General features: G+C 40.9%; 1 protein-coding gene across 2 annotated transcripts; it reads left to right on the top strand.

Moving 5' to 3' along the window:
- The first annotated feature begins 291 nt into the window (after nt 1-291).
- On the top strand, nt 292-27432 carry LOC117536129 (ferroxidase HEPHL1-like). Of its 2 annotated transcripts, XM_034200869.1 has the most exons (19): nt 292-519; nt 4356-4568; nt 5299-5517; nt 6086-6340; nt 6853-7018; nt 7518-7654; nt 7771-7902; nt 10175-10380; nt 11832-11976; nt 12141-12353; nt 17055-17274; nt 17392-17531; nt 17618-17743; nt 17866-17972; nt 18095-18329; nt 25935-26074; nt 26287-26440; nt 26562-26596; nt 27141-27432. In XM_034200869.1, the coding sequence occupies exons 1-19, from the start codon at nt 336-338 to the stop codon at nt 27144-27146; spliced, it is 3033 nt and encodes a 1010-aa protein (XP_034056760.1). In that variant the 5' UTR covers nt 292-335; the 3' UTR covers nt 27147-27432. The 2 variants fall into 2 exon arrangements, with proteins under 2 accessions (XP_034056760.1, XP_034056768.1); XM_034200877.1 differs by lacking the exons at nt 26562-26596; nt 27141-27432 and having other exon boundaries at nt 25935-26124; nt 26287-26414.

Below are 27432 nucleotides of genomic sequence, written 5' to 3'. Positions count from 1 at the left end.
TAATTAGGCAGCTGCGCAGTTGTCACGGTGGTGTCATGGTGTTTGCGTAATTAATGGTGTTTTCTCCCATGTGTATTTATGGACTAGATCACAAGTATTTTTTCTTCTTTTTAACTAAAATTAATCACGCCTCTTAATGCTTTTTTATTTTTGCAAAACCTTGTATTTACCATGTTAAGGAGATAAAGTTGTGCAATTATATATTGTATAATATAACAACGATTCCCATAATTCCTTCTGTTTTAACATTTGTCTTTCTCTACTCCTATCCCAGGCATGCATCTGTGTTCCTGGAGAGAGGACCCCACCGTATTGGCAGTGTTTATAAGAAAGCCATGTTCAGACAGTATACAGATGCCACATACAGCGTCTTGGCCCCTCGACCGGCCTGGTTGGGCTTCCTGGGGCCGATACTGCGAGCTGAGGTTGATGAAGTTATTGTCGTCCACCTGAATAACTTTGCAACCAGGAGCTACACCATGCATCCTCATGGAGTTTTCTACGAGAAGAACTCAGAGGGTATAGTGCTGCATAATACATATATAGTATAAGCATATAACGTGAGACACTCATGCAGAATTCACACACAGAAATATCATCTGTGATTTCCCACTTCTTAATACAAAACCCAGTAGTTGCTGTAATAATAAGTAGACTGACAATATTAGTTTCCTTTTCAAATCAACAGAAGTGTGTGCAATAATGTGATACACAAACAACAATCACGTCTCAGGAATGACAGTAATGCAAGGCAAGGCATATAGCACCTTTCAACACAAGGCAATTCATAGTGCTTTACAAAAATTAAAGACATTAAGAAAATGGCATTTAAAAACAGTCATTAAAAAGCAAAGGTAATAAAATAAACATTAAAAGAAAAAATACATGAATAAAAGTTACAGTGCAGTTTAAGATATTAATAGTTCAATTAAAAGCAGCGGCAAAAAGAAAAGTCTTCAGCCTGGATTTAAAAGTAGTAAGAGTTGCAGTGGACCTGCAGGTTTCTGGGAGTTTGTTCCAGATATTTGGAGCATAATAACTGAACGCTGCTTTACCATGTTTAGTTCTGACTCTGGGGACAGCCTAAACCATTCAAAGCTTTATAAACCAGCAGCAGTATTTTTGAAATAAATTATTTGACACATAGGAAGCCAGTGTAAAGACATCAGAACTGGAGTGATGTGATCCACTTTCTTAGTGTTAGTGAGGACTCGAGCAGCGGAGTTCTGAATTAGCTGCAGCCAGGGTTGGGAGGGTTAATTTGTAAATGTAATCAGTTACTGATTACTGATTACATGGCTCTGAAAGTAATCCGAATACAGTTACAGTTACGTGTCTTAAAAAAGTAACGTAATCAGATTACTTTTAGATTACTTTTGGATTACTTTCTTTTTCCATCACAGATGGGTATGTTTTGGTGAACAGGAGACACAAAAAGCAAAAGGAAACTGAACGTGTTTTTACTGTTTTAATGGTTTATCAAGAGCACAACTGAAACATAACTTCTGAAACGATGCAACAACATAATACACTTTTTGGGGATGCAGCTTGGGATGTGAGGAGTGAGGGACACGGCTTAGAACTGGCGTGTCGCCTTCTGTCCTGCCAGTGTTGACAGGACATGAATTAAAATGTCGAACTCGGACTTGATTTTAAGGACATTTCGGCCAGGGGTGTCGAGCTATATTTGTTTAAGCACCGGATTGGCAAAACAGGAGAGTGTGTGCACCAGTCTGCCTTGATCTATGAATTCATGTCCGTGACCAGAGTTGGGTGTAACGCGGTACAAAGTAACGCGTTACTGTAATAATATTACTTGTGTCGGTAAGGAAGCAGTGTAACGCGTTACTTTAATTTAGTAATTAGTAATCACACTACAGTTACTAACATTGCCCCGACACGCGTTACTTCGTTACTTTTATAAAATAATCACACTCACTGACAGACTAGAGGGGTTTCCGCCGCAGGTTTATATACATGTAGGCCTATGTAATCTGCGCGATTTGCGAGACCACATCTCCACGTGCAGTGCTGCATAAACATGGCTGAGTCTTATCATCTGTAAACTCCCTCAACGGGGCCGCTCGCTCTCCTTTGTTGATCGCCCTCTCACGGGCGAACAGTTCAATGCCCCGCTTCATTGTAGGAATTCTGTCTCTACCACTTTAGTTTGACCATCTCTGTTACTAAGTTATGGAATACTAAATAAATAAGTAATTAGATACCTTACCGTTATGCGCTCATAAAGAATGATAAGAATAATGCGTCTTGAACTGGTTTAATTAATTAGTGTATTTACGTTTCACAGACTGTTAGTTTGTTGTGTGGCTGGTAGCCTATTTTAGAGCATATAAAAAGAAAGACTTGTGTTATGTCTTCCTTAATGCAATAGTAATTGGGGGTGCAAGTGGAGTCTCGCAGAGGCAAAACTGTGGCGCGCACACTGTAGGTGCGCCGCAGTCTGCGTGATCTGCCTGTAGGGAGGGGCGGGCCGGCCCTGCGAGTAAAGTAACGAGTAAAGTAACGAGTAAAGTAACGAGTAAAGTAACGAGTTACTTTATGTAGAGAGTAACGAAGTAGTGTAATATATTACTTTTTTTTTAAGTAATATGTAATATGTAATATATTACTTTTTTTTAGTAACGACCCCATCTCTGTCCGTGACACTCACAGTATTTGCTGCCCACAGCTGTTTTATAGAAGGAAAACCTCCTTCACTTCATGAAATCTCTGCAGCACCAGGAGGCAGCGGGAGGGTTAACTCTGAGAAGACGAGCGCGCCGCGCAGTGCCTTTCACGCACCGCCTTCACTGTAGTGTGTTTACCTTCAGAAATAATCATTAGAAAGGCTAAAGAGCGACCGCAGGCTGATGTGTTTTAACCACACACACCTATATATACACACACACACGCGATTTAAACGCAGACTTTTGTTCCGCCATGTTTCGTTGTTATTGTTTCACTGAGCGAGCAGACCCGCGATTTCTTTTCAAACGCTTTTTTGGTCCATCTGCGGCGGTAATAGGTTTTGTGCGCTGTGATGATTCGGCTGTACCTATAGTAATTCATATTAAATGTTGAGAGGAAATCTTTCCACCAATAATTCCAATAAGTAATCCAAAACGTATTCACTTCAGGTTTACGAAAGTAACTGTAATCAGATTACTCGTTTTTCAAATGTAACGCGAGCTGAACAGTTACTTGATTTTTTTATTCTGATTACATAACGCCGTTACATGTATTCCGTTACAACCCAACCCTGGCTGCAGCTTTATAACATATTTTTTTAGTGAGACCTGTGAAGACACCATTACAATAGTCGAGTCTACTGAAGATAAAAGTAAGAACATGTTTTTCCAAATCCTGCTGTGACATTTGTGCCAGCTAAAATCTCGCCTAGGGCAGCAAATTGGTTAGAACCGGCCCTGGTCATCCGCTATGGTAACTTATTTTGTTGTTTTTCATTATCTGAGCCAGTGGTATGTAGATGTTAAAGAGAAGGGGCCCCAAGATGGAGCCTTGAGGAACCCCACAGGTTATATTTGTCAACTCAGATGTGTATTTGACCTATAGAAACAAAGATTTTTCTGTCCTTTAAGTAGGATTCAAAACAATTTAGAACTGTTGCTGAAGGTCCCACCCAGTTTTCCAGTCGGTCTAGTAATATGTTCTGGTCAAGAGTGTCAAACGCAGCGCTGAGATCTAATAATACTAACACTGAAGTTCTGCCACTGTCTTTGTTTAAGTGGATGTCATTGAAGACCTCAACAAGAGCATTCTCAGTGCTGTGGTTTGGTCGAAAGCCTGACTGGAACACATCGAAACAGTTATTTAAATGCAAGAAATTACTCAACTGTTGAAAAACAACTTTTTCAATGATTTTACCTAGAAATGGCAGGTTTGATATGGGCCTGTAATTGTTCATTACTGAAGCATCTAGATTATTCTTTTTTAAGAGTGGTTTAATGACTGCAGATTTCAGGTCCTGTGGAAAAACACCTGAGTGAAGAGACTTGTTTACTATATGAAGTAGATCTGAGGCCATGCAATGAAAAACATTTTTGAAAAACCCTGTTGGAATAATATCAAGGCAGCAGGAGGAGGATAGCAGATGTTGTATAATGTCCTCTAGGTTTTTATCATTAATCTGATGGAATTGTGTCATGATGTTTCAATTGATTTTAGGTGGACACAGGGACACCTGAAACTGAAACAAACATTTTTTAACAGTTATGGCAAATTGAGCTCGTTAATACCATAGCATTTTTACCGACTTAATGTAAAGCTCAAATGCTTACTGAACTTCAGAGTAAGCACATTGATCTTAGCATAAACATTTCGTATTTGTCTACCAGGGGCGCTCTATCCAGATGGGACATCAAACAAGCTGAAGGAGGATGACTCTGTTCCTCCGGGGGGGCGCTACACTTACCGCTGGGAGGTCAGACCAGAATTTGCCCCCACAGATGACGATGCCAACTGCCTGACCTGGGTCTACCACTCCCACTTTGACGCCCCCAGGGACATCGCCTCTGGACTGATCGGTGCGCTGCTCACCTGCAAGAAAGGTCTGAAGATATGTGATCATATGCTTTATCAGAAGTACAGATGTCTTTTTATTGCCCATCTGCATTATATGTATTCCAAATGCCAGTTATTTTGATGTCCCTTCATCGTAGTTATAGTATTCATTTTATTTGCATTTCAAGTTGCACACACAATTTATTTAATATAATCCAGATAATAAGTAACACATCTAAGAGGACAGGTCAAGAGGACCCCTCCTCTATTTAAGGAACAAACAATAGAAATTAAAACTAAGCTAATTTAATCTACAAAAAGACAAAAAAGAGGCATACAAAATGAGCAAACAAACTAACCATTCCATAGACAACAATCCAATGAAACCAATTTGCGACAATTCATTTTTATAAAAGGAAACTCAAGCTCTTGAACTAACCCTATGTAATTTGACATTTCATATCCGTACTCAACAATATCTTAGGTCTCAACAAGGTCTCCACACCCTTGCTTATAAGGTCAATTATAACAACATTCCCTAACCTTAAGCCTTTTATGACTACAGTAAAACATTTTAAAATAGAGAATGCTTCATAAGAAAAACAAATGCGGTGGGAAACCACAGGGAGAGTTACTCTAGTTTCCAGCCTATCGTGCATTCAGTCGATACTGAGATGGAGGAAAAACAAAGATTACATCTTTCTTTATCTGTGCTTGGCAACATAAATATGCAACAATTGAACCCCTATCATGCATCTTTCTCTCTTTGTCTGACAGGAATCTTAAAAGACACTAACAATCCAGCCCAAGGTTCGACGAAGCCAGGGTCTGTTGTAGAGGCAGCCAGGAATGATGTGGACCAGGACGTCTTCCTGATGTTCAACGTCGTGGACGAAAAACTGAGTTGGTACCTGGAGGACAACATTAAGAACTTGTCTGATCCAGCTGGAGTCCACCAAGAGGACCCCGACTTTGTGGAGTCAAACCTGATGCACGGTAATATAGAGCTCTCAAACTAAGACGCTGCACACACATAAAGTTGGTTGACAACAGAATGTAAGAAATGTAAAAGAACATTTTCACTAAATCAAAAAATGCTGTAGTGTAAAAATGATTCGATTTCCTCTTCCCCTGCATGCCGTTGCCTCTACATTCTTAAATATACCATGTTATGTGAGTTACTCGTCACTCTAAATGACTTTTCCCTTTAACAAAGTGTATAAAAGAAGGTTTGAAGGACACATGTGTTCCCGTTAGGGCTGCTCAATTAATCGTATTTTAATCGCAATTACGATTTTGGCTTGCAACGATTATGAAAACAACATAATCGAAATAAAACTTTTTTTTTTTTTTTATTGGTTTTTCAGTTGAATTATACTTAAATTTCAGGGTAATCAACTGTTAAAAACATAATGTTCAAATTATTTTTTCAATAAATGGATGTTTTCAAAGTAAATGGATAATCGTTTTCAATAATCGTGATATCAATTATTGACCCAAATAATCGACATTAGTTCCCGTTATCCTTTACTCTAACACCTATCTGTTTTTCTCTGTGTGACAGCAATTAATGGGTACATGTTTGGAAACCTGCCTGGAATCAAGTTATGCCAGCACCGTGCAGTGGCCTGGCATTTGTTTGGCATGGGTAACGAGGTGGACATTCACTCTGCCTTCTTCCATGGGAACACACTGCTGGACCGCGGCCACCGCACCGACGTCATCAGCCTGTTCCCCGCCATCTTCGCTACAGCTGAGATGGTCCCGAAAGCAATAGGAAAGTGGTTGCTGACCTGCCAGGTCAATGACCACCTGCAGGGTAGGTCACCTGACCTTCAACTTCTGCGTGACCTTTGACCTCTCTGGATTGAGACTGTTGAGTTGCTGACAGAGAGGAATGTCTTTGTGTATTTTAAGGCTGTCCGAAGTCATTTGTACTTAGAACTGAATGAGCCATACTTACTTAATCAAGTATGAAAAATGCTTACTCTGAAATACCTTTCCTTTGAGTCATACCGGACTTTCCATAATAGCCTAATCGTGTCACTCTGCCTTTAAAAAAACATACGCTAGTATATTTTCGAATCACATGTTTTGGAATTGTACAGAATCTGTTTCCTCAGTGTTGGGTGTGTTAAAGGAAAAGATAAGGAAGTTCAAAGTGTTAACAGAAACCCTGGAATTGTTATTATTTTATAGACCATTAAATATTAACCTTTAGACTTTATTTTCAGCTATTGAGATTTCCTGAGAAACTGAAGGTCTAGTTTCACCTTAATTTTTGTGGGTAATTGTCTGTGTAATGATTGTGTTTTCTTTTCCTTATTCAAGCTGGGATGCAGGCCTTTTATGAGGTGAAGTCATGTGGCAGTGAAGCCGTCTCAGCGATGGGCGTTGTTGAGAGGATTTATTACCTGTCAGCAAGCAAAGTCCTGTGGAGCTACGGTCCCTTAGGAAGGGATCTGATTAATAATGTATCCCTCACTGAGGCCGGCAGGTAGGTGCACACCTTATCAAATTAGGAGTGGCATACTGTCTTAATCGAGCTAATCAATGCTAACAGCGTTATGTGGTACATTGTATTGCATGCACTGTTTTGTTAATCAGGTGTAAGCTTGTTTTAACGCCAAATCTGCTCAGAGTTGCTCAAACCAAATTGACATGTTTAACAAAGCTTCTGAAGAAAGTCGCCTGTCTGTGTGTATGGCTAGCTGGAAAGGGCTGATTATTCGTATACCCTGTGGGGGGGCAGCTTTGTGGTGTCTAGAGTAAACGTGGGCGACAGTGATACAGTGAGTCAGTTGTTATTTTGTCTCTGTTATTGTTCCCTGACCTGACACAGTGTAAACCCCCCGACCAGCTTTTGTGCTTGACATGTTTTGATGCTTTTTTCCAAGCCACAATGCAACCCATATTACTCCCTTTTTGGCCCACTGAAATGCAATGTCTTGTGCTTAATATCCTTCTGCCCACACCCCCACCTTTTCCTCTCATAGTGCATCAGAGGTGTTTTTTGGCACAGATGTCGGGAGGATTGGAGGTGAATACCTTAAAGTTATATACGAGGAATACACAGACGATACGTTCACCACGTTGAAACCAACACCTGAGTCTCTACACTTAGGAATCTTAGGTAAGGTCTCTTTCTTTTTAGCAAATCCAGTTTGTTATTTACTGGTACACTTGTGTCTTGCTTTACACCTCACAACAACTCTTGCCTAATGAAAATGTTCTTCTGTATTTGTCCAGGTCCAGTCCTAAGGGCAGAGGAAGGAGACACTCTCAGAGTAACCTTCATGAATAAAGCTGATAGGAACTTCAGCATCCAGCCTCATGGCCTGCACTACGATAAACACTTCCAGGGAACAAGCTATGAGGACGGTGAGGAAGCATTGCACACAGATACTGGCTGCACCTTACCTGCTATAATATCTTTACATTGTTTAATTTACTTGAGTAGTAAAAAGAAGATTATTTTTTTATTCAGCTTTTCACATGTATACAGTCATAGACAATACAATATTCTCTGTAAGCCTTCTGTAGTTAACAGTGAGATCACAAATCGAACATATATATTTTTTGGATAATACAGAGGCAGGCCTCACTGACCTTAAAAAAACAAAACATAAAAATCCCTTCTAGACAAATGATGGTCGTGTTGGTGTAACAACAAAAAGATTCCCTGTTGCAGTCTCAATGCAAGGGTTATCCTTTCCGGGAAGAAGATTTTTTAAAGCAATATCCGATGATTAACAGTTCAGATTGACTGAGGCATTTGTGCCATGAATAATGCTTCCAGACTGGAGAATACATCCCTGCCTGAACAACTGTTTAAAGGTTAAGACATAAAGGGATGCAAATATCTGCACCTTCAAAAATAAGACTTAAAAAGTAAAAGTCATGCCAAGTGAAGTGAAGGATTTTCATGCAAAAGGAAAAAACAGATTTTGACTGAAAAAATTTCAAACAGTTAGTTCTCTGTGTGAAATGCTTTAGGTCAGGGGTACTCAAATACAAATCTTAAAGGTCCAAAATAAATGTTTCAATAAGAAAAAGGTCCGTTTATTACGGTCATTAACACGAGGTTGCAAAAACAAAAATAATCTGTATGCAGCAGTTTTCATTGTTATTGTGTCTGTGCTTGACCCCTCAGAGTCGCAGTGTAAGAGCTGCAGTTATGAATAAAGGCAGCTGCACCCTCTTTCATTCAGCATTCCCATGATTGCGTTATAAATGTATTCCCCCTTGTGTGTCCACTGAGGTTCGTCAGGCCCAACACATCTTCAACAAACTCCCCCTTTGCCTCATCATAAAAACTCACAAACACCAGCAACTGAGCATTGTCAGTGGTGTCAGTGGACTCACCCACAGCTAAGGAAATGCACTGTGCATTTTTTATTCCATCACAAAGCTGATGAATCAAATCACCAGCCAGTATTTATGTTCTTCTGGTTGCTGTGGAATCTGAGAGGGGGATTTGCTTGATTTGACCTGTTATTTCCTCTTTTTGTTTGCCTTCAACATGGTCTCCATCACTTCAGTCATGCATTCTTTTATACTGCAGTTATTATCCAGTGGAAAGTCCTTACCTACTTGCCTAGTTAAATCAAAGTGGTTACTTTTTTTTGGCTGGGCAGTGTAGTTTTACACACCGTCTTATTTGACTTTCTCAGGACTTAAAACAGTTTTTTGGGGGCAGACCCCCTCAAAGAAAACAATATATTTACACACGTAAGGTCATCATCTTAATAGTTGTGTATGCTCATCCGTGAGCAGAGCATCAAGTTGACATGTCTATTACAGCTGAATGCGGTGATTACCATCTTGTTCAGCAAAACGCCTCACAAACGTATTAAGATCAACAGCTTTAGTACGTTTTGATTCAATGCTGAGTACAGCCAAACTGACAGTCTCTTCTCTGTCAGTGTAGACCGCAAATACCTCACCTTCAGTGCTTGGGTCCGAATGCTTCTCGTTTTGCGCCGTCCAGTTCAAAATGAAATCGCCGCCAAACGTATGTCCACGCTCGCGCCAGGACCGGGGGACGTGCATCTTGTGCTGCATTCACTTGCACTCGGACATTAGAGACTTTCTCTCATAAATGTCCGATGAGCCACAACTTTTCTTTCAAAACAAAGCTGCCAACTGGGGTGGCAGCTGGGGTGGCAAGGCCTATTTTTAGGGTGTCAGTTGCCACCCCGGTAGGTGAAACTAGGCTACTAGCTACAGTACAGATGGAACTAGATGAGCTGTTAACTCTCGCTCTGAATTTTTTTATTCTCGCTCTGACTTAGACAGGTTGAAAGAGACACACACATTTTTCCCACCCGCATTCCGCGAAGACCCGCCCTACTGTGCCTCTGATTCGCAGATTGTTTGGGGGGGAAAAACGCTGACTGGATGCTGAATGTGATTGGACCAAAGCGTTGACACACACAGGTGGAACACAGTGGAACAATCAGACATGCAGAGCGCTGTTTGCAGTGGACATAGCGGAGAATTTTGACTCGTTGCGAATACGTTGTGGCGATGTCTCACATATAATACAGAGAGATAATACATATGAAAAGTATAATTTGCTCAGAGTCCGGAGACAGTGGTGGTTCGGTCCGGATCCGGACCGAAGTCCGTAGTTTGAGGATGCCTGCTTTAGGTGTTGATAAGCCAGGCTCTCACGTGGCTCCAGGGCAAAACTTCACCTACACCTGGCAGGTGATAGAGGGTCCTTCTCCATCTGATTCTGCGTGCGTCCCCTACCTGTACTACTCTGCCACCGATCCCATCAGGGACACCAGCTCTGGATTGGTGGGACCTCTGCTCGTGTGCAAGAAGGGAACGCTGGGGGAGAACGGGACCCAGGTGAATTGAAATAGATGAATTAAAAGCCACAGCTCTGTTGTGATTAGGTGATTGAAGGATCTTTGTTGGGCCATTTGGCCATTGCCTATAACAGTGGTTCCCAAACGGTGTGCCGCGGCACACTGGTGTGCCGTGAGGCAAGTCCGGGTGTGCCGTGGGATTTTGTGACAACCATACGTTATTATTGCAATATACAACTACACAAAAATAATTACTTTTTAATTTACTATATCAGTACTTTGTAGGTTTATATGTACGTAATCTGCGCGACTTGTGCGTCCACATCTCCACGTGCAGTGCTGCATAAACATGGCTGAGTCAGCGATAACTTTCGAGGGGTGGAGGTATGCCCATTATTTTGAGTTGGTCCGAAGAATAGACAGGAATGTGACGGTGAGGTGCAAACTGTGTCCAGGCCAGAAGCTGTTATCCACTGCTGTAAACACCACGTCAAACCTCAACAAACACCTGCAAAGAACACATGCTAAGGTGAAGCTACCGCACACGCTATTTCTTGTTTGTTTATATCACGTAGTCTGTTCTTCTTCTCTGTCTTCCGGTTGTTGTCTGTTTTGAATGACAAATACACACTACCGCCGCCTGCTGGTAAGGAAAGTTATTGCCACTCACGCATGCGCAGTTCGTACGTGCTCGGCGAGTAAAGTAACGAGTAAAGTAACGAGTTACTTTATGTAGATAGTAACGAAGTAGTGTAATATATTACATTTTTTTAGTAACGACCCCATCTCTGGAGTTGGCGTTCTCTACTCTGATTTACATGAAGAACAACAGGAGGTCACGGCTCTCTGTTGAACAGGACTTGCGAGTCGCCCTCTCCTCAGTGCCACCAAGGATTAAAAAATTATGCGCGCCCCGACAGGCACATGTATCTCACTAATTTGTAAGTCGGCAAAATATTTACAATAACACATGTTTCAATGCTGATTGCTGAAATGTTACATTTATAATTTGTAGTTCAGGACCATGCAGTGCAGCTTCCTTGCATTGACAGTTCTCTGTGCTGAATTTCTGCTGAGTTTCCTTTGCCTCATTTTTAATGTTGTGACCTGTCTGGTTTAAATGAGTGTGTTGCTGCTTTGATGAAGCCTAATTTGATAGTTTCAAATTTTAATTTCTGAAATATTTCGTTAATAAATATTTCATGAGTAATATAGTTGTCTTTATCACATTTTATTTGGCATTAGTAAATAATTATGCACATTTACAGATATTTTACATGATATTAGTGATAACACGTGTTATAAGGGCTATTTTGCACAATAGGTGTGCCTTGAGATTTTTACTTGTCCTTTGGTGTGCCTTGGGCACAAAAAGTTTGGGAACCACTGGCCTATAAGATGAGAACAAAATAAAAGTTTTCATGCCGTTGACTGCAATTAAGTGCATCCCGACTCATCATTACTCTCGCTGTGTATGTTTTTTTTTTACAGAAGGGTGTGGATAAGGAGTTTTTCCTTCTGTTTTCTGTCATGGATGAAAAATTGAGCTGGTACATCGACGAGAACATCGAGAAGTTTGGCAGCAACGAGACAAATGTTGAAGACGAAGACTTTAAGGAGAGCAATTTGATGCATGGTAAAGAACGAGTAGCAGAACCACATTTAGTCTTTAATTGAATTAATTAATTGATTGTAGGTCATGTAACATAACACTATATTTTGAGTTCTAATCCTGATACTTCTTCAGGATTTTCTCACTTGTCTCTGCATTTTTTGTTCTAATCGTCCTTTCCATGTTAGCTGTCAACGGACGCATGTATGGGAACCTTCAGGGACTGCAGATGTGCGCCGGGGACAAAGTTGTGTGGTACACATTTGGGCTAGGTACAGAAGCGGACATCCACGGTGTTTATTTCGAGGGGAACACCTTCAAGAAGCAGAGCACGACACGAGACACTATCAACCTGTTCCCGCACACAACTGCTACTGCCATCATGCAGCCGAACACTCCTGGTTAGTCATATCACACACACATGGTCAAAAACACACACTGTTCTGCCACTTAAAAACACAATTCCTTTCCTCAAATAGATTCTAAGAGTTCATCCATATTTTAGGTTTTGTTTGAAAGACAGATTTGTTTTTTACAAACATCCTTAGAATATTTTCCTCTGACGTGTACACCACTCCCAACACTTCACAGCAGGAAACATTAATATCTAGAATACAAGGAGGAATTTCAGTGCTCCAATTTCAAGGACAATTCCACAGTACCCTGCAAGTCTAAACTATACTTTAAGTAGTAATAAATATATAATTGTGAAGAAAAATTGTTTCTCAAAAAGTCTTTCACCAGAATAGGTAAATAAAGTTTAATATACAATGGCGAGTCGACAGGGCCCTCTAGGCCCTCTGCGAGGACCTAAGATATTCTAAAAAATAATATTTGAAAGCATTTTGTTTTGTTAAGTGTTTCATTAGTTTTACATAAATAACTTGATTTAATTGTATTTAAAATAACATTTCTAAATAAATAAATCCTTTGAATCTGCCTGTTCAGTTTCTGTTGGAATGTGAAGGGTTACATGCCGTCCCTGCGAGTTATGTGAAGACGGGAGAGCTTGTTGATCCCTCTGTAGATTCACAGAGGGCCAGCTATAGTAACTCAACGAGAGAGTATGTCAAATGACAGTACAATTGACCAATCATATCTTCCCTCTAAATGGGTGGGCTTTATGACAAGTTCCGCCCGCTGTGAGGTTTATACCTTTATATATAGAGGCCGTTTCTCAATCTCGAGGATACTGGCTTCCAAGCCAATATTTCAAGGATGCTACGTCATCGAGTGCCGCCGAAGTACTGTTCCAATCTCCAGAATACTTGGAATTCCACCGAGCCGCGTCCTTAAAATCCCCACAATGCTTTGCGCACAGACCAATTTCAGCCAGCGCTGGCTGAACCGACGCAGCACACATTTAAATGTAAGTATGTAGTGGCGTAGAACATGTGTTGGTAAATATGCTACTTTGTTACATTTGTTATCACCAAAAAGGTGTTCCGTGAAAGTAAAGCAAGTTCATAATTATATAGACATCGTGAGGTAGGCTATTTATTTTCGGTATAGTTTATGTTGAAACCATTAGAGTGGCACACTTGTTAGCCTGTTCCATTCTTCTTTGTTTTCCGAAGCCGTGGCTTGGAAGTATACTTGCTTCGTTTCTGAAGGAAGTGACTTGGAAGTACGGGACTACCAAGCCAGCGTCCTCGAGATTGAGAAACGGCCACAGTCTATGGTTTATACATGTGGTGCAGTGACGCATCCTAAAACCCGGAAATAAGCTGCGCTCGGATTCCCTCGACCAAAAAGCAATGTGATTTCTCCATAGGATTTTAGAAAATAGCTGGAAATAAGGTCTGTGGAAAACGAACCTGTTGGATAAATGCACGTTTTGTTCTGCCCGATAATATCCACATGTCTACCCTACTTTTATTATTTTCGAATCGTAAATCTAATCGATAGATTTATGAACGGTGGATTTATGATTAGCATAAGTTTGTTCATGATGGCTCACTTCAGTGATGGTGATGACATTGTTGCGAAATTATTAACAGTCATTTTCAAGATTGAGTTACAATGATAAACTGGAGTGGCAAAGGATCAGCTGCATGACCCCGCCATCAAGTGCTTCATCCAAAAGGACAGGAGGATGGACTTTGTGTTTAAATGATTTGATAATCAAAGGTAGGCCTAAGTAATTTTCAATGTGGGCTGCCGTGCTGACTTAATTCATTTTTAATTGTTACTTGGCTGTGGGTGCCCTGTCATGATAGGTGTTTATATAAATTGTGTTGTTTTGTGTGGTAGAGGGTCGCTGTCATTAATGCGTTTTGCACCCCGGGCCGCGTCTATTGTTTTTCCAAGCCAGTTTAGATTTAACCACGCCCACTTCCGCATTACGCAAGGATCGACGTAGCTCTACGCGATAGCGTTATAGACTTCATCTTCGGCAGTTTAGCGGTCGCGGTAAAGCAGGATATTGAATAGTTGGTTTTTGTCTTTCCAAAGGATTTGTTGACTGAAAGTAAACGATCCTACTGTATAATCAAAGCCATATCGAAGAGTCCTGAGATTGTATTACTGGTGTTTTATCTATAAATAGCCTGTGTGTATCCTCAAATGTCGTTTTCAGGACAAACAAAAGACATTTTAAATATCTTAAAAGAATAGCCTGTGTGTATCCTCAAATGTCGTTTAAAACGTTTTAAATATCTTATCAGCTGGTGTAAGTGCAGAATATTGAAAATATATATATATATATATATATATATATATACACACAGATGTTTGCTAATGTATCCCTCTTATATCCATCAGGAATTAATATTAAACGATGAATTAACATTCCTCAGCACTGCATAAGTGTGGTCGTCAGTCATATTGACAAAGAAGCACTTTTATATTGTATATTATGCGGTGTTTAAAAGGACGGTATTTCGCTTGTCAGATTCAGATTTTGCGGGTGTGCCGCATGAGGCAGTGATGTAACCATAGAGATAGATGAGTAACACCTACGTCACTTCCGGGCAAAAATTACGGCCCCGCCCACTTTTGGGGGAAAACAATGCTGTCATTTGAATGGCGGTCAATACAAATTCTGAAGTTTTTGCCAATCCGATCAAATTTTTTGGAAAACCGTGGATTTTTGGATCTTCAAAGAGCTCGATTACGATGGCCAGTCAGGCAAACAATTACATTCGATCATTGGTAATCGACAATCAGTCTTGATATATGGTTAAATTAAAATCAGTAGGCGAGGCTGTCATTTCTCCAGCTGTTACTTTCATGAGCGAGGCGGAACATAATGCACTGAAAAAATATATAAATGCAACACTTTTGTTTTTGCTCCCATTTTTCATGAGATGAACTCAAAGATCTAAAACATTTTCGATATACACAAAATAACCATTTCTCTCAAATATTGTTCACAAATCTGAAAAAATCTGTGATAGTGAGCACTTCTCCTTTGCTGAGATAATCCATCCCACCTCACAGGTGTGGCATATCAAGATGCTGATTAGACAGCATGATTATTGCACAGGTGTGCCTTAGGCTGGCCACAATAAAAGGCCACTCTAAAATGTTAGGGCTTCTCTCCCTCACACCAGAGGAGACGGAGATAAGAAAGATATTAACACACCAGTTAATATTTTTTAAAGAAAAATCTACCCCGTCGTTTTTTCCTTTCGGAATAACGATAAGGTTGGATTTTTTTTTCCAGTAACATCCTTGTTACTAGCTTGTCCCTCCGTGCCGACACCCCGGCAAACGAGGATGGACGGCCCTTCTCTCCCTCACACCAGAGGAATCGGAGGCTCGGCTCTGCGGCTGCGGGTTTAGATCTCGGGCACGAACTCACACCAGGTTTGCTCGTCCTGCCTTGGGCTGGAACACGCCCAGGAAGCTATCGATACCCCCGGTTCGTGCGGGCATTGTGCCCGCTTCACCATCAAGAGCCTCCGCCGACGGCTAGCGCGCCAAGCTAGCCTGTCGGGACGGGACCCCTTTATGTCCGTTGATTCGCCGGCCGGCAATCGGGACATGGTGGCGACCGCCGCGGAGATTGAGCCCCGCACTGTGTCAGGCTGGGGCTCAACAACGGTGGTAGCCGCGGAATCGGAGCCCCGCGCCGTGTCAGGCTGGGGCCCGGTGGCGGCAAGAGCCGCGAGAGCGGAGCCCCGCGCTGTGTCAAGCTGGGGCTCCCAACTGGACCTCACCGTGGTCAGAGGGCCTAGGTATAAAAATCACGGCTCGCCACCGTTAATATGTGATAATAATAATATGACTTGTACTGTTACCACCTCCAATACAAATAAACAAATTGTGCATTTGACGTTAAGATATTGTATGCTAATGTATACAATAGAAAGTTGAGAATGGAGTCCAAAGATCAATAAGGTTAAAATGATGGGCCATATTGAATGTTGAAGTCACCTTTTAAAATCCTCATCATGTTTTTTTAGGCATAACTAATATATTCTGAAAAGAATAATAATGTCTGTCTGATGTGTTTTTTCTTTAAAGGGTTAAATCAACAAATGAATAAATCGGACTCGATGAACATAAAAAATATATTTATTTTCAAACAAACATAATTCTGCACAATTAAGCTTAAACATCAACGATGAATGAAACCTATTTTTAAATGGATGGTGACTTCAAGACTGCCCAAATAGCACAGAACACACTTTAATATTGTGTACTTAAGTATATTTTTCTGGTATCAGTATCAAAACAGGCTGGTTACTTTAGTTTTTAATCTGTGTTTGGTGGCGTGATCATTATTAGTCATTGCGTGCCTATTTATTTGAACAAGATCCGTGTATCCATCATTTCCTGGTCTTCTCTAAAGAAGAGGGACCAATGAAAACGCTGTCATTTTGCCGTTGTTCAGCATCAACACATTAATTGGCTAACAATTACTTTATTGTTCTATTAATATAAAGTGAGGTCAGTTACTCTTTAAAACAGATTAGTTATGGGTACTTTTTACTTAAGTACATTTCGAAGCCCTACTTTACTTTTACTTTGGTAAAAGTAGAAGTACTGACTAAACTTCTTTACTCGAGTATTTTTAAACGCGACTATCTATACTTCTACTTGAGTAAATGATGTGTACTTTTGCCATCTCTGATCCTCTTCCTATTCCTTCTCAGGTGTGCACGAGGTGAGCTGCAGAGTGACGGACCACTTCTCAGCCGGCATGAGACAGCAGTACAGAGTGGACCTCTGTCCCCGACACAAACTAGAGCTCACATACAAAGGAGGGCCGACCAAGATTGTGCAGTATTTTATAAGTGCTGATGAAATAGTGTGGGACTTCTCACCCAACAGAGACTGGGAGCTGGAGATACACCATGCCACATTAGAAGACAGGTATGTGCGTAAGATAATTGTAGGATGATGTATTTCAGAGTGGATGCTGGAGCCTGTGATTAGTGGTGTGACTTATTACTGTTTATTAATGGAAGCAAATTGTTACATGTCTCCCAGTCCAGGCAATATGTTTGTTGGGAGGGGGGGACACAAAATTGGCTCGCGCTATAAGAAGGTGGTGTACAGAGAATACACCGATGAAAACTTCACTGTTAAGAAGAAACGACAGCCAGAACAACAACACTTGGGAATTATGGGTAAGCTTAGCTGTTCTTCATGCCTTTTTTTTTTTTTTAACCAAAGAAACGACCGTAGAAGACACGGATTTTCTCTTCCCCTGAAGGTCCAATAATCAAAGCAGAGGTAGGAGAGCAGATTGTGATCACTTTCAAGAACAACGCAAGCAGGCCGTACTCGATAAGTGCACATGGCGTGAAGGCCAGCGGTGCACACATTCCTGTCAAACCTGGTGAGTCACATTTGACAAGAAAACTACAATGTTTGCTGCTGCTCTCAAACTAAATGGTGGAAACACTGGCCTTTTCTCAGAAGTAATGATTTGTCTGGTTTTATGTCTTCCTTTGCCTCTAGGTAATATATTGGTGCTGACATGGGATGTTCCTAACAGCTCTGGTCCAGGGGTCTCCGATCCTAACTGTATAACTTATGCATACTACTCCAATGTGGACTTCATTAAGGTACATACTTCCTGTATACATTCACATGGAAGCAAATAAGTCACTGTTTGTGTGTGTTTTAATGGACATGTTGAAGAGTGGAAGATGTTTCTGACAGGGCACATTCGTCTGTTTATCTTCAGGATCTGTACAGTGGTCTTCTGGGGCCTCTGGTGATCTGCAGGCCGGGGACTCTGCAGCGAGGCGAGGGGCCCGACAGACAGAGGGATGACGTGGAGAAGGAGTTCGCTCTGCTCTTTATGGTGCATGACGAAAACCAGTCCTGGTACTTGGACGAGAACATCAAAACATACCTCAGTGCTGACCCCGATACCTTAACACGAGATGAAGACTTTCAGGAGAGCAACAAGATGCACGGTAAGAGATAAGAGAGGCACGGAGAGTAAAAGTGTCTTAAACAGTCGTTAAAGAATTTCAGAGGGCTTCACAAGTCAACAAACACAATTGGCAATGTAAGAACAACAAACGTATCTTACAAGATCAATGTGAAAATACCAATTTTAAAAAGCAACATGACGCAAATACAAGAGTACAATAAATACAATTCCATAAAACGAAGGGTCCATGAGGATGTATAAAAGGGGGTTTAAAACCAGTCTTAACTGCACGCTGTACTAAAAAGGAAAGTCTTTAACCTACTCTTAAATGTGTGGACACTGTCTGCCTGCCTAATCGCCACTGGAAGTTGAATCCAGAGGAACGGGGCTTGGTAGCCGAAAGCTCTAGCACCTGACCTTTTTTTGTGGACGCTGGGAACCACCAACAGACCTGCACTCTGTAATCTTAATGCCCTAAAGGGGCAATAGGAGATTAAAAGATCCTGTAGGTAGGATGGTCCCTGACCATTTAGCGCTTTGTATGTGAGTAAAAGTATTTAAAAATCAATCCTGGACTTAACTGGTAGTGCAATGCTGCTAAAACAGGAGTGATGTGGTCCATCTTTTTCGTTCCTGTTAAAACCCGTCCTGCAGAATTTTGTATGAATTGAAGGGTCTTGACTCTTTAATGATGAGTTTGGACAGCCTGATAAAAGGGAATTGCAATAATCCAGCCTGGAGGTGATAAAAGCATGGATTAGTGTTTCTGCATCGTTGTGATTTAGGATGTGCCTGATTTTTGCAATATTCCGTAGATGGAAGTAGGCATTCCTTGAAATTTGCTTTATATGGGATTTAAAAGACAAATCCTCGTCAAAAATAAACCAAGATTTTTTTACCGTGGTGCTGGAGGTCATGGTAATACAATTCGAAGAAATTATGTTGTTGGACAGTTCGTTCTGAAGGTGCTGGGGGCCTAGTATAATGTCTTCTGTTTTGTCGAAGTTTAATAATAGAAAGTTGCTGGTCATCCATGTCTTTATGTCTGTGAGGCATTCTTGCAGTTTTACTAATGGAAATTGTACATCTGGTTTAATTGATAGATACAATTGTATATCATCTGCATAACAATGACAATTGATGGAGTTATGTTGCGTTCACACCGGACGTGATGCGAATATTCGCTTCGCATTCCAATCGCTCAAGTTTCACTGCGGCATGCAGTTTGTTTTATTGCATCATTCAAAACAAACATACCGTTGACAGCCACAACGATCATCTCTTCCATCTTTACAACTGATCAACAGCAGCACGTCAGAGGGACGTCAGAGGGAATCCCAACGCTGATTGGCTTCCGCGAGAACGCGTCACGTGAATTTGACGCTCGAGTTTAAAAAATGTAACTCTCGCGTTTGACGCGGCACCGCTCAATCGCGTGATTCGCGCCGCGTCCACCGCTTCATGCTCGCCGTTGGAGCGAATTCGCGTCTGTCCGCGTCTCTGCATTGACTTTACATGTAATCGCACCGCCCCCAAACATCGCATCGCGTCCAGTGTGAACTAGTGTTAATTTCGTCAGCTATTTTTTAATTTAGTTTTAGTCTTAGTCCTGTGTTAAATTTCCTTTTTAGTTTTAGTCATATTTAGTCACCTTCATCCTGTTTTTATTTAGTCAAGTTTTAGTCGACTAAAAGTCTGAGCATTTTAGTCTTATTTTAGTCGACTAAAACAGTAAACATTTTAGTCAAGATTTAGTCGACTAAAAGTCTGAGCATTTTAGTCATATTTTAGTCAATGAAAACTAATTATTTTAGTCTACTTTTTGTCAATAAAAACTGTTGAGTATTTTTTAGTCATCAGATTATATAGAACATTTCAGTCAAACAAACTAGCCAAAACCAATAATTTGTCATTTTAGTATATATAAATAAATAAGATTATATCTTGTCCTTATTTGATGAAAAACACAGGTTGAATGATTAAGAAGCTTTGCAGAGAGTATCTGCTCAGGTTTGTGGTGTTTTTACCAGCTGTGTTTTGGCCACATTGCTTCCCTTCTGATAAAACAATGCATTCGCTTTTTTTCTCCGCCTCATTGTAGTGAAAATGGGCCCAAATATCACGTTGTTTCTTTCTCCCAAGCAGTGGTGGCTTTAGACTTTTTCGTTGTCAGTAATTTTGACGGATCGTAACATTTCCGTCATAATCCATTATTATCCGTCGAGTGCACAATTTATCAATCACTCGCGCTGACGGGGGGGTATTCGGTTAACGCGAGTGCGACCACTGCTCCCAAGCCCTGTTGCCATTTCATTTTCTGTTAAATAAGGTTAGTTAGACCATGAGTTAGACCCGAGTCTTCCTGACAGTTCATATTGTGTCGCTGCCCGGTGTAATTCAAATCTACCGCCGCGCGCAGCACAGACACACAGCTGCTGCCCTGCCGCAGCCCCGGAAATGGAACTGCTGGGAGAAAAACTGACTATCAGACATGTAACGTTATCTTTGATAATATTTCGTCTCCTCATTTTTCGTCAACGAAAGTAAAGAGAGATTTTGGCATAGTTTTTATTTAGTGAACTACATTTTCGTCTCGTCACTTTTCGTCAACGATATTGCATGATGATTTCGTTACAGTTATTGTTTACTGCCGTCGGTGCCGTCTCGTCATCGTCTCGTTTTCGTCATGGAAAAAAAGGTCGTTGACGAACATATTTCGTCCTAGATTTAGTCAACGAAATTAACACTAGTGTGAACGCAGCATAATTCCTTATGATATTGCCCAATGGTAGCATATATATATATATATATATGATAAACAGGATGGGTCCAAGTACAGACCCTTGCGGTACTCATGACTGACTATAGTTTGTAATGAGGATTCATCGTTGATACAAACTGAGATCGTTTTTATAGATGAGACCTGAACCAGCTTAGTGCAGTTCCCCTTATACCTATCAAAAACTCTAATCTTTGGAGTAGTATGTTATGGTCAATAGTGTCAAAGGCAGCACTCGGATCTAACAGAACCAGGATAGAGGCAAGTCCATTATCAGATGCACAAAGTGTGCTATGATGTTTTCTAAAACCTGACTGGAATTTCTCGAATAACAATTTGTATTTAAAAATGCACACAATTGTGAGGCCACTGCTTTCTCGAGGATTTGAGAGGAAGGGAATGTTTGATATTGGCCTATAGTTGGCCATAACCTCAGGATCAAGGTTTTTTTTTTTTATAATAGGTTTAATTACAGCTACTTTAAATGACTGTGGAACATAGCCTGACAGTAAAGATATATTCATCATATTTAATATAGGTGTATTAATTAGGGGTGCAATTTCCTTGAACAGCTTAGATGGAACAGGGTCTAAGATACAGGTAGATGCTTTAGAGCAGGGATGGGCAAATGGCGGCCTGGGGGCCGGCCCCACCTCCTCTTTTTGCGGCCCTCAGATTAATTTATAAACAAAGTAATTTGTTGTACTTGTAGTACTGATACCGTCCACTAGACTCCTAGTTACGTCGTGAGCTGCGTACATGATTTCAAATACCGGCGCTGAGGAACAGCAGAGTACAGGTTGACAGGTGTTTGTGTTGACATTCCCCTTATTGTGGAATAAGGGGAATGCAGAGACAGGCTACAAGTGTTTTAGGTTCAAGTTAGACAACTAATGTCTGGGTTAGTGTTCATGACTTCATGTCATCTTAATGGTTAATCTCAATGCACACATATTTTCCGTGCTTTCCAATAGTTTAAAATAGTTGTATTCCACTGTTAAATAACCTGTTCAATACAAACATGCCACTTGTAAAAATCAAATAACATTTCTGTGAACTGATATTTGTTTAGTGAGCTTATTAGAGGATGTTCCCCGAAAGATTGTAAAATGTCAATGAAGATGTCAGACTGAGTATATTTGTTAATAATTACATACAATACATGGAATTTGTGTGTGTTCCAAGTGAATCTGCGGCCCCTTGGTGGCCAGTACATCAATTATGTGGCCCCCAACACCATCAAAGTTGCCCATCCCTGCTTTAGAGGATGAAATAATTGAATTTAGTTGGTTTTGGTCTATAGGAGAGAAGCACTCTAAGTATATGTCCAGTGTTAAGGGTGATTCAGTGCTGGCTAAGGGTAAGTGGTGGTTTATTTTGTCCCTGAGAGTTATAATTTTATCATTAAAGAAGTTCATAAAGTCATTACTACTGATGGATGTAGGAATAATAATAATTCCTTACATTTATTATAGCGCTTTTCCAGATGCTCAAAGCGCTTTACAAATACACATTACACATATTTTTTATACATGCAATGGTCACTGTGGACAATACCCACAGGAGCAAGTTCAGGTGAAGTGTCTTGCCCAAGGACACAACGGCTTTACAGACGCAGCAGCGGCGGGTTTCACCCCTTGATCTGATGATCATTGCACAGCGCACTGCGCCACACCATTCATCTTCACGCCTCGAAGTCATCGAGGCGCTTTTACAAGTACACATTGATATCATACATGTACTGTGGACATTACCCACAGGAGCAAATCCGGGTGAAGTGTCTTGCCCAAGGACACAACGGCCTGACGCAGTGGCGGCAGGAGCTGGTTTCGAACTGGAGTTCCCCAGCACCCCCCTTGATCTGATGATCAGATGCACAGACCACTGCGCCACCCGTCCCTGTAAATGTGAATAGAAGACTTAATGGAGCTGTGACTCTCGGTCAGCCTGGCTACTGTACTAAAAAGAAACCTGGTATTGTTTTTATTTTCTTATATTGGGGAGGAATAATAAGCTGCTGACAGTGCATAGTGCCTTCTTATATTTTTTAAGGTTATCAAGCCAGAGTAACCGAAATTCTTCATGCTTGGTGGAGCGCCATTTCCTTTCAAGTTGCCTTGTCCTCTGCTTTATGTGTTTCATTGTTATGCCATGGAGCTAGTCTTCTTAGTTTAATTTTCTTAATTTTAAAAGGGTCAATAGAGTCCAGTGTAATTTTTAACGCTCCTGTAACACTATCAATCATATGATCTATTTGGGGGGGCATAAGGTTAGTAAAGGAGTCCTCCCTTGGACTGTGAGATGTTAATGAGCTAAGCATTGATGGAATGTTTTCCATAAATGTTGCTACAGCAGAATCTGATGGATTTATTTTGTAGGCGTTCTTATGCAGTCTAATAACAGAACACCAAAAGTTATTAAGTAGTGATCAGATAAAACAGGGTTATGAGCACTGACTGATAGATGCTCAATTTGAATACCATATGTTAGAACAAGGTCAAGAGCGTGGTTGAAACAATGGGTTGGTTGATGTACATTCTGTATAAAACCAATTGAGTCTAATAATGAGGTAAAAACAATATTGAGGCTATTATTCTCAACGTCAACATGAATATTAAAGTCACCCACAATAATGACTTTATCGGTTTTAAGGACTAAACTTGATAACAATTCTGAAAATTCAGAATAAGGACCTGGGGCCCGATACACTGTGACAATTAATATTGGCTGAATTGTTTTCCAAGTTGGGTGCAAAAGACTAAGAATCAGGCTTTCGAAAGAGTTATAGTTTTGTTTTGATTTTGTATTCATGAGAAGACTTGAGTCGTAGATGGCTGCGACTCCGCCTCCTCGACCAGTGACTCTAGCAACATGAGTATTTATATGACTGGGTAGAGTGGCTTCATTTAGTGCGTCACATATTCTTCATGTCGCAACCAGGTTTCAGTGAGGCAACATAAGTCAATCTGTCTGTTATTAGGTCATTAACTAATGCAGCCTTAGATGACAAATATCTGATGTTTAACAGTCCACAATTAATTGTCTTGTTTTGTTGCATTAATGTACTTTTGGTGTTCACTTTTTATGAGGTTTTTGTGTAGAATTCCTCTTTGTATTTGCCTCGTTGGCACTAGGTAGAGCTGGCGAGCAGGATTGGGAGTGTCTGTGGCGGAAAAATAGAGATGATGCGTTCAGGGTCAGTGACCGTTGTTGTGACTAGCGCTGGCGTGGCTGTACATTACATGTTACTTGTTAGACTAGACATTTTATCCAAAGCGACTTACATACTCAACACTGTGGGCAATCCCCACAGGAGCAATTTGGGGTGAAGTGTCATGCCCAGGGACACAGTAGAGGCTTCTCAATACTCAAATTTCCCCTCCTCGACTCCTCGGTCCTCCAGTAGTGACCCGGAAATGAATTTCAGCGCGCCATTTTGAAGGACATCTCATTTCTCTAAATGCACACCGAGGACCGAGGATCGAGCGTCGAGGAGGCTCTCTGGAGGAGCTCTAACCGAGGATACACTGATGGTTCCTCCACGGATGCATTTCCGGGAACGGTGGAGGCGTGACGCACGGCCGGACTTATCTCAGCCAATGACAGCTATGCATGCATCCCCCTGGATTTTAGAAACTGCTTTCATCGCGTCGCGATGTTTCCAGAGAGAACAGCTGTAAGGTCCATGCAGAAAGCAGAGCAGTGTGTATAATATATATCACACAGTATAACAGGCCTACTCTCTTTATTTGCTTTAGTTTAGTAGATATCTACAAACAAAGAGTCGATATTTTTCTAAGACCATTGCTTCACATAATAAAATACACAACGGCTATATGCTTTAGTCTGAGCTGTAGGTGTGTGTGGTACAGTGTGTAGGTGTGTGTGGTACAGTGTGTAGGTGTGTGTTGTACTGTGCGTAAATGCGGCGGACAGACGGGTCTCAGTTGGTTTGGTGTCCTCTGCTTACTTTTAATAGGCCTACTTGTAAATACAACTTTTGGCCCGTAATTTCAATTCCCCATTTCAGCGACCAGAGAGAGTGGGGGGGGGGAAATATAGCCTATCAGTCTCTGATTGTGTTACGTTAATATGAGAGTGCGCTCATACTTTAAATTGTATATATTTATATAAATATATTTGTGTGTGTGTGTCCGCATCTGTAGTCTGTTATTGTCTCATTATACCGCACTCTCAATTAATTCAAAGTAAATATGTGGGGGAACAATGTTCAGCTGATCTAACAGAGATACAGTGCTATGACAAAACACTCGACAGCTGATGCAGCTGTTGCCACGTAATAATGAACGGACGTCTCTTTAAAATGACCGCTCAGAGGAGAGGAGTTCTCATTTCTTTAAACGTCTGCTGCTTCCCCTCCTCTCTCCTCGGTCCTCCGCTCGCATCTCCTGTGGGCGGGTCTAAGTCTCGAGGAGGGGAACCGAGGAGGGGAAATTTGAGTATTGAGAAGCCTCTAGTGACATGCTGACTGCAGTGGGGGTTTGAACCTGTGACCATCTGACCCCAGACCAAGGCTCTATCCACTGCGCCACACGCCTCGTGTATTTTCAAATTCTAGCGATCTCGAGCCGGTTTCTCAAACTTACATACCCTACCTTTAATAGTCAGGCACGAGGAATTATGCCAACCAAGGCTGTGTATTTAAAAGTAATACAATATTTGATCCAATTTAAATAATTTATTATGAAATTTGCCTCTGAAGTGTTTCAAATTCATGACAAGGGTTTTCCTAAACTAAGAAGTCTAAATTACGATTTTCCTATTACACTTTTCTGCATGTCTCTCTGATTCTATATGAGGGAATTGTTGATGGTCTCTATCTCTATTTGTCACTGTCTACTGAAGGGATCAATGGCCTGGTGTACGGTAACCTCCATGGACTGGTGATGACCCGCGGCCAGAAAGTGGACTGGTATCTGCTGGGCATGGGCACCGAAGTGGACATGCACACTGTGCACTTCCACGCTGAGACTTTCACCTACAAGGTAACCACCAACATCACAACATGAGCATATATTTACTCTAAATTAAAACGGTACCAGACCAATTATGTCTCTGTAAATGTTGGACACACAATATACTGCTCTGGTTTAAATCCAATAATGAAAGGATGATAGTGTGTTGTTTTTGGGTTTAACACTTTTATATGCCCAGACAGAAAGTGTGTGTGTGTGTTTGTGTGTGTGTATATATATAGACGGACCATGTGCACCGTGCAGACGTCTTCGATCTCTTCCCCGGGACTTTCCAGACAGTGGAGATGGTTGCTGGGAACCCGGGGACTTGGTTACTTCACTGTCACGTGACTGACCACATCCACGCTGGCATGGAGACCACCTTCACCATCAAGGGTATGTAAAGCATGCATTGTCTAAATGGTGTTACACATGCTTGTGCATTAAGATAATTGAATCATGTACATTGAAATCCGGAGAATTTGTGAAATCTCACTTTTGTATGTATATCTTCAAGATCTTTCCAGAAAATTCCAGAAAATTCATCACATGGTAAGATTTATCCTTATTTCAATACAAATATTCCATCTGTCACATACTTATGTAAATATAATACCTTGCTTTATATCTTGTTATTGTTATGTATATTTTCTACTTTCTTGTTTATTTCTTGTCTTTTAATTTGTATGTACAATGCCACGTCTTTTTATGCTGCCGCAACGCAAACATTTCCCAAATTAGGATCAATAACGTTCTGTCTTATCTTACAAGAGAATACAAAAATATTATAATTTCATATCAAAATAAAAAGAAATCAATGGCTGTCTGGAACTGTTGACAATATACAGTACTATCTACATTTCCCATACGCAATAGAATGGCTAGTTACACATTTTGTTTTGATGACATGAGAAGTAAAAAGGCAAAAACATGCACACAACTGGGATGGTCTTTAAAGAATATTAGATACTGTATATAGTCAAGACTTTAGCAAAACCATTACATTCTCTTTTCTAGTTCAACATAGAAAAGGGGAACAGCATGTGACAGGCTTTTCTGGCTTCCTGTTTAACTTAAGTTCTGTTTCCTGTTGCAGCGATAGGAACTGAAGGCTCCTTAAGGACACTGCTGCTCTCGCTGGCTCTCTGCCTCATGGCTGTAGGTGGACTGCAATAATGAAGGGACTCAACAATGCTTTACTCTGTGTGTAACTTTGGTCATTTATGCAAACAAAACATTATCCAGGGACAAAATCACTGTTGTGTGTGAAGTTATGTATGTAAATATCAAGCAATGATCAGACCAACCTAAATATTTGAAGGGCTGTAAAATCCTGTATAAAGTTAAGGATTATTTTATGTGCAATAAACACCTTGTTTTAACTGAAA

Source organism: Gymnodraco acuticeps, unplaced genomic scaffold (genome assembly GCF_902827175.1).
Source record: "Gymnodraco acuticeps unplaced genomic scaffold, fGymAcu1.1, whole genome shotgun sequence".
Classification (NCBI taxonomy): domain Eukaryota; kingdom Metazoa; phylum Chordata; class Actinopteri; order Perciformes; family Bathydraconidae; genus Gymnodraco; species Gymnodraco acuticeps.
Note: the sequence above shows the minus strand (reverse complement) of the source record. Positions and strands in the feature narration are given on the sequence as shown.

Excerpts from the sequence above, each read along its gene's own strand:
- LOC117536129 (XM_034200869.1), top strand. The coding sequence starts at position 336 with ATGTTCAGACAGTATACAGATGCCACATACAGCGTCTTGGCCCCTCGA. Across the intron at positions 4,569-5,298 it reads GCTGCTCACCTGCAAGAAAG|GAATCTTAAAAGACACTAAC; the intron begins GTCTGAAGATAT and ends TTTGTCTGACAG. Across the intron at positions 26,075-26,286 it reads CTGAGACTTTCACCTACAAG|ACGGACCATGTGCACCGTGC; the intron begins GTAACCACCAAC and ends GTATATATATAG.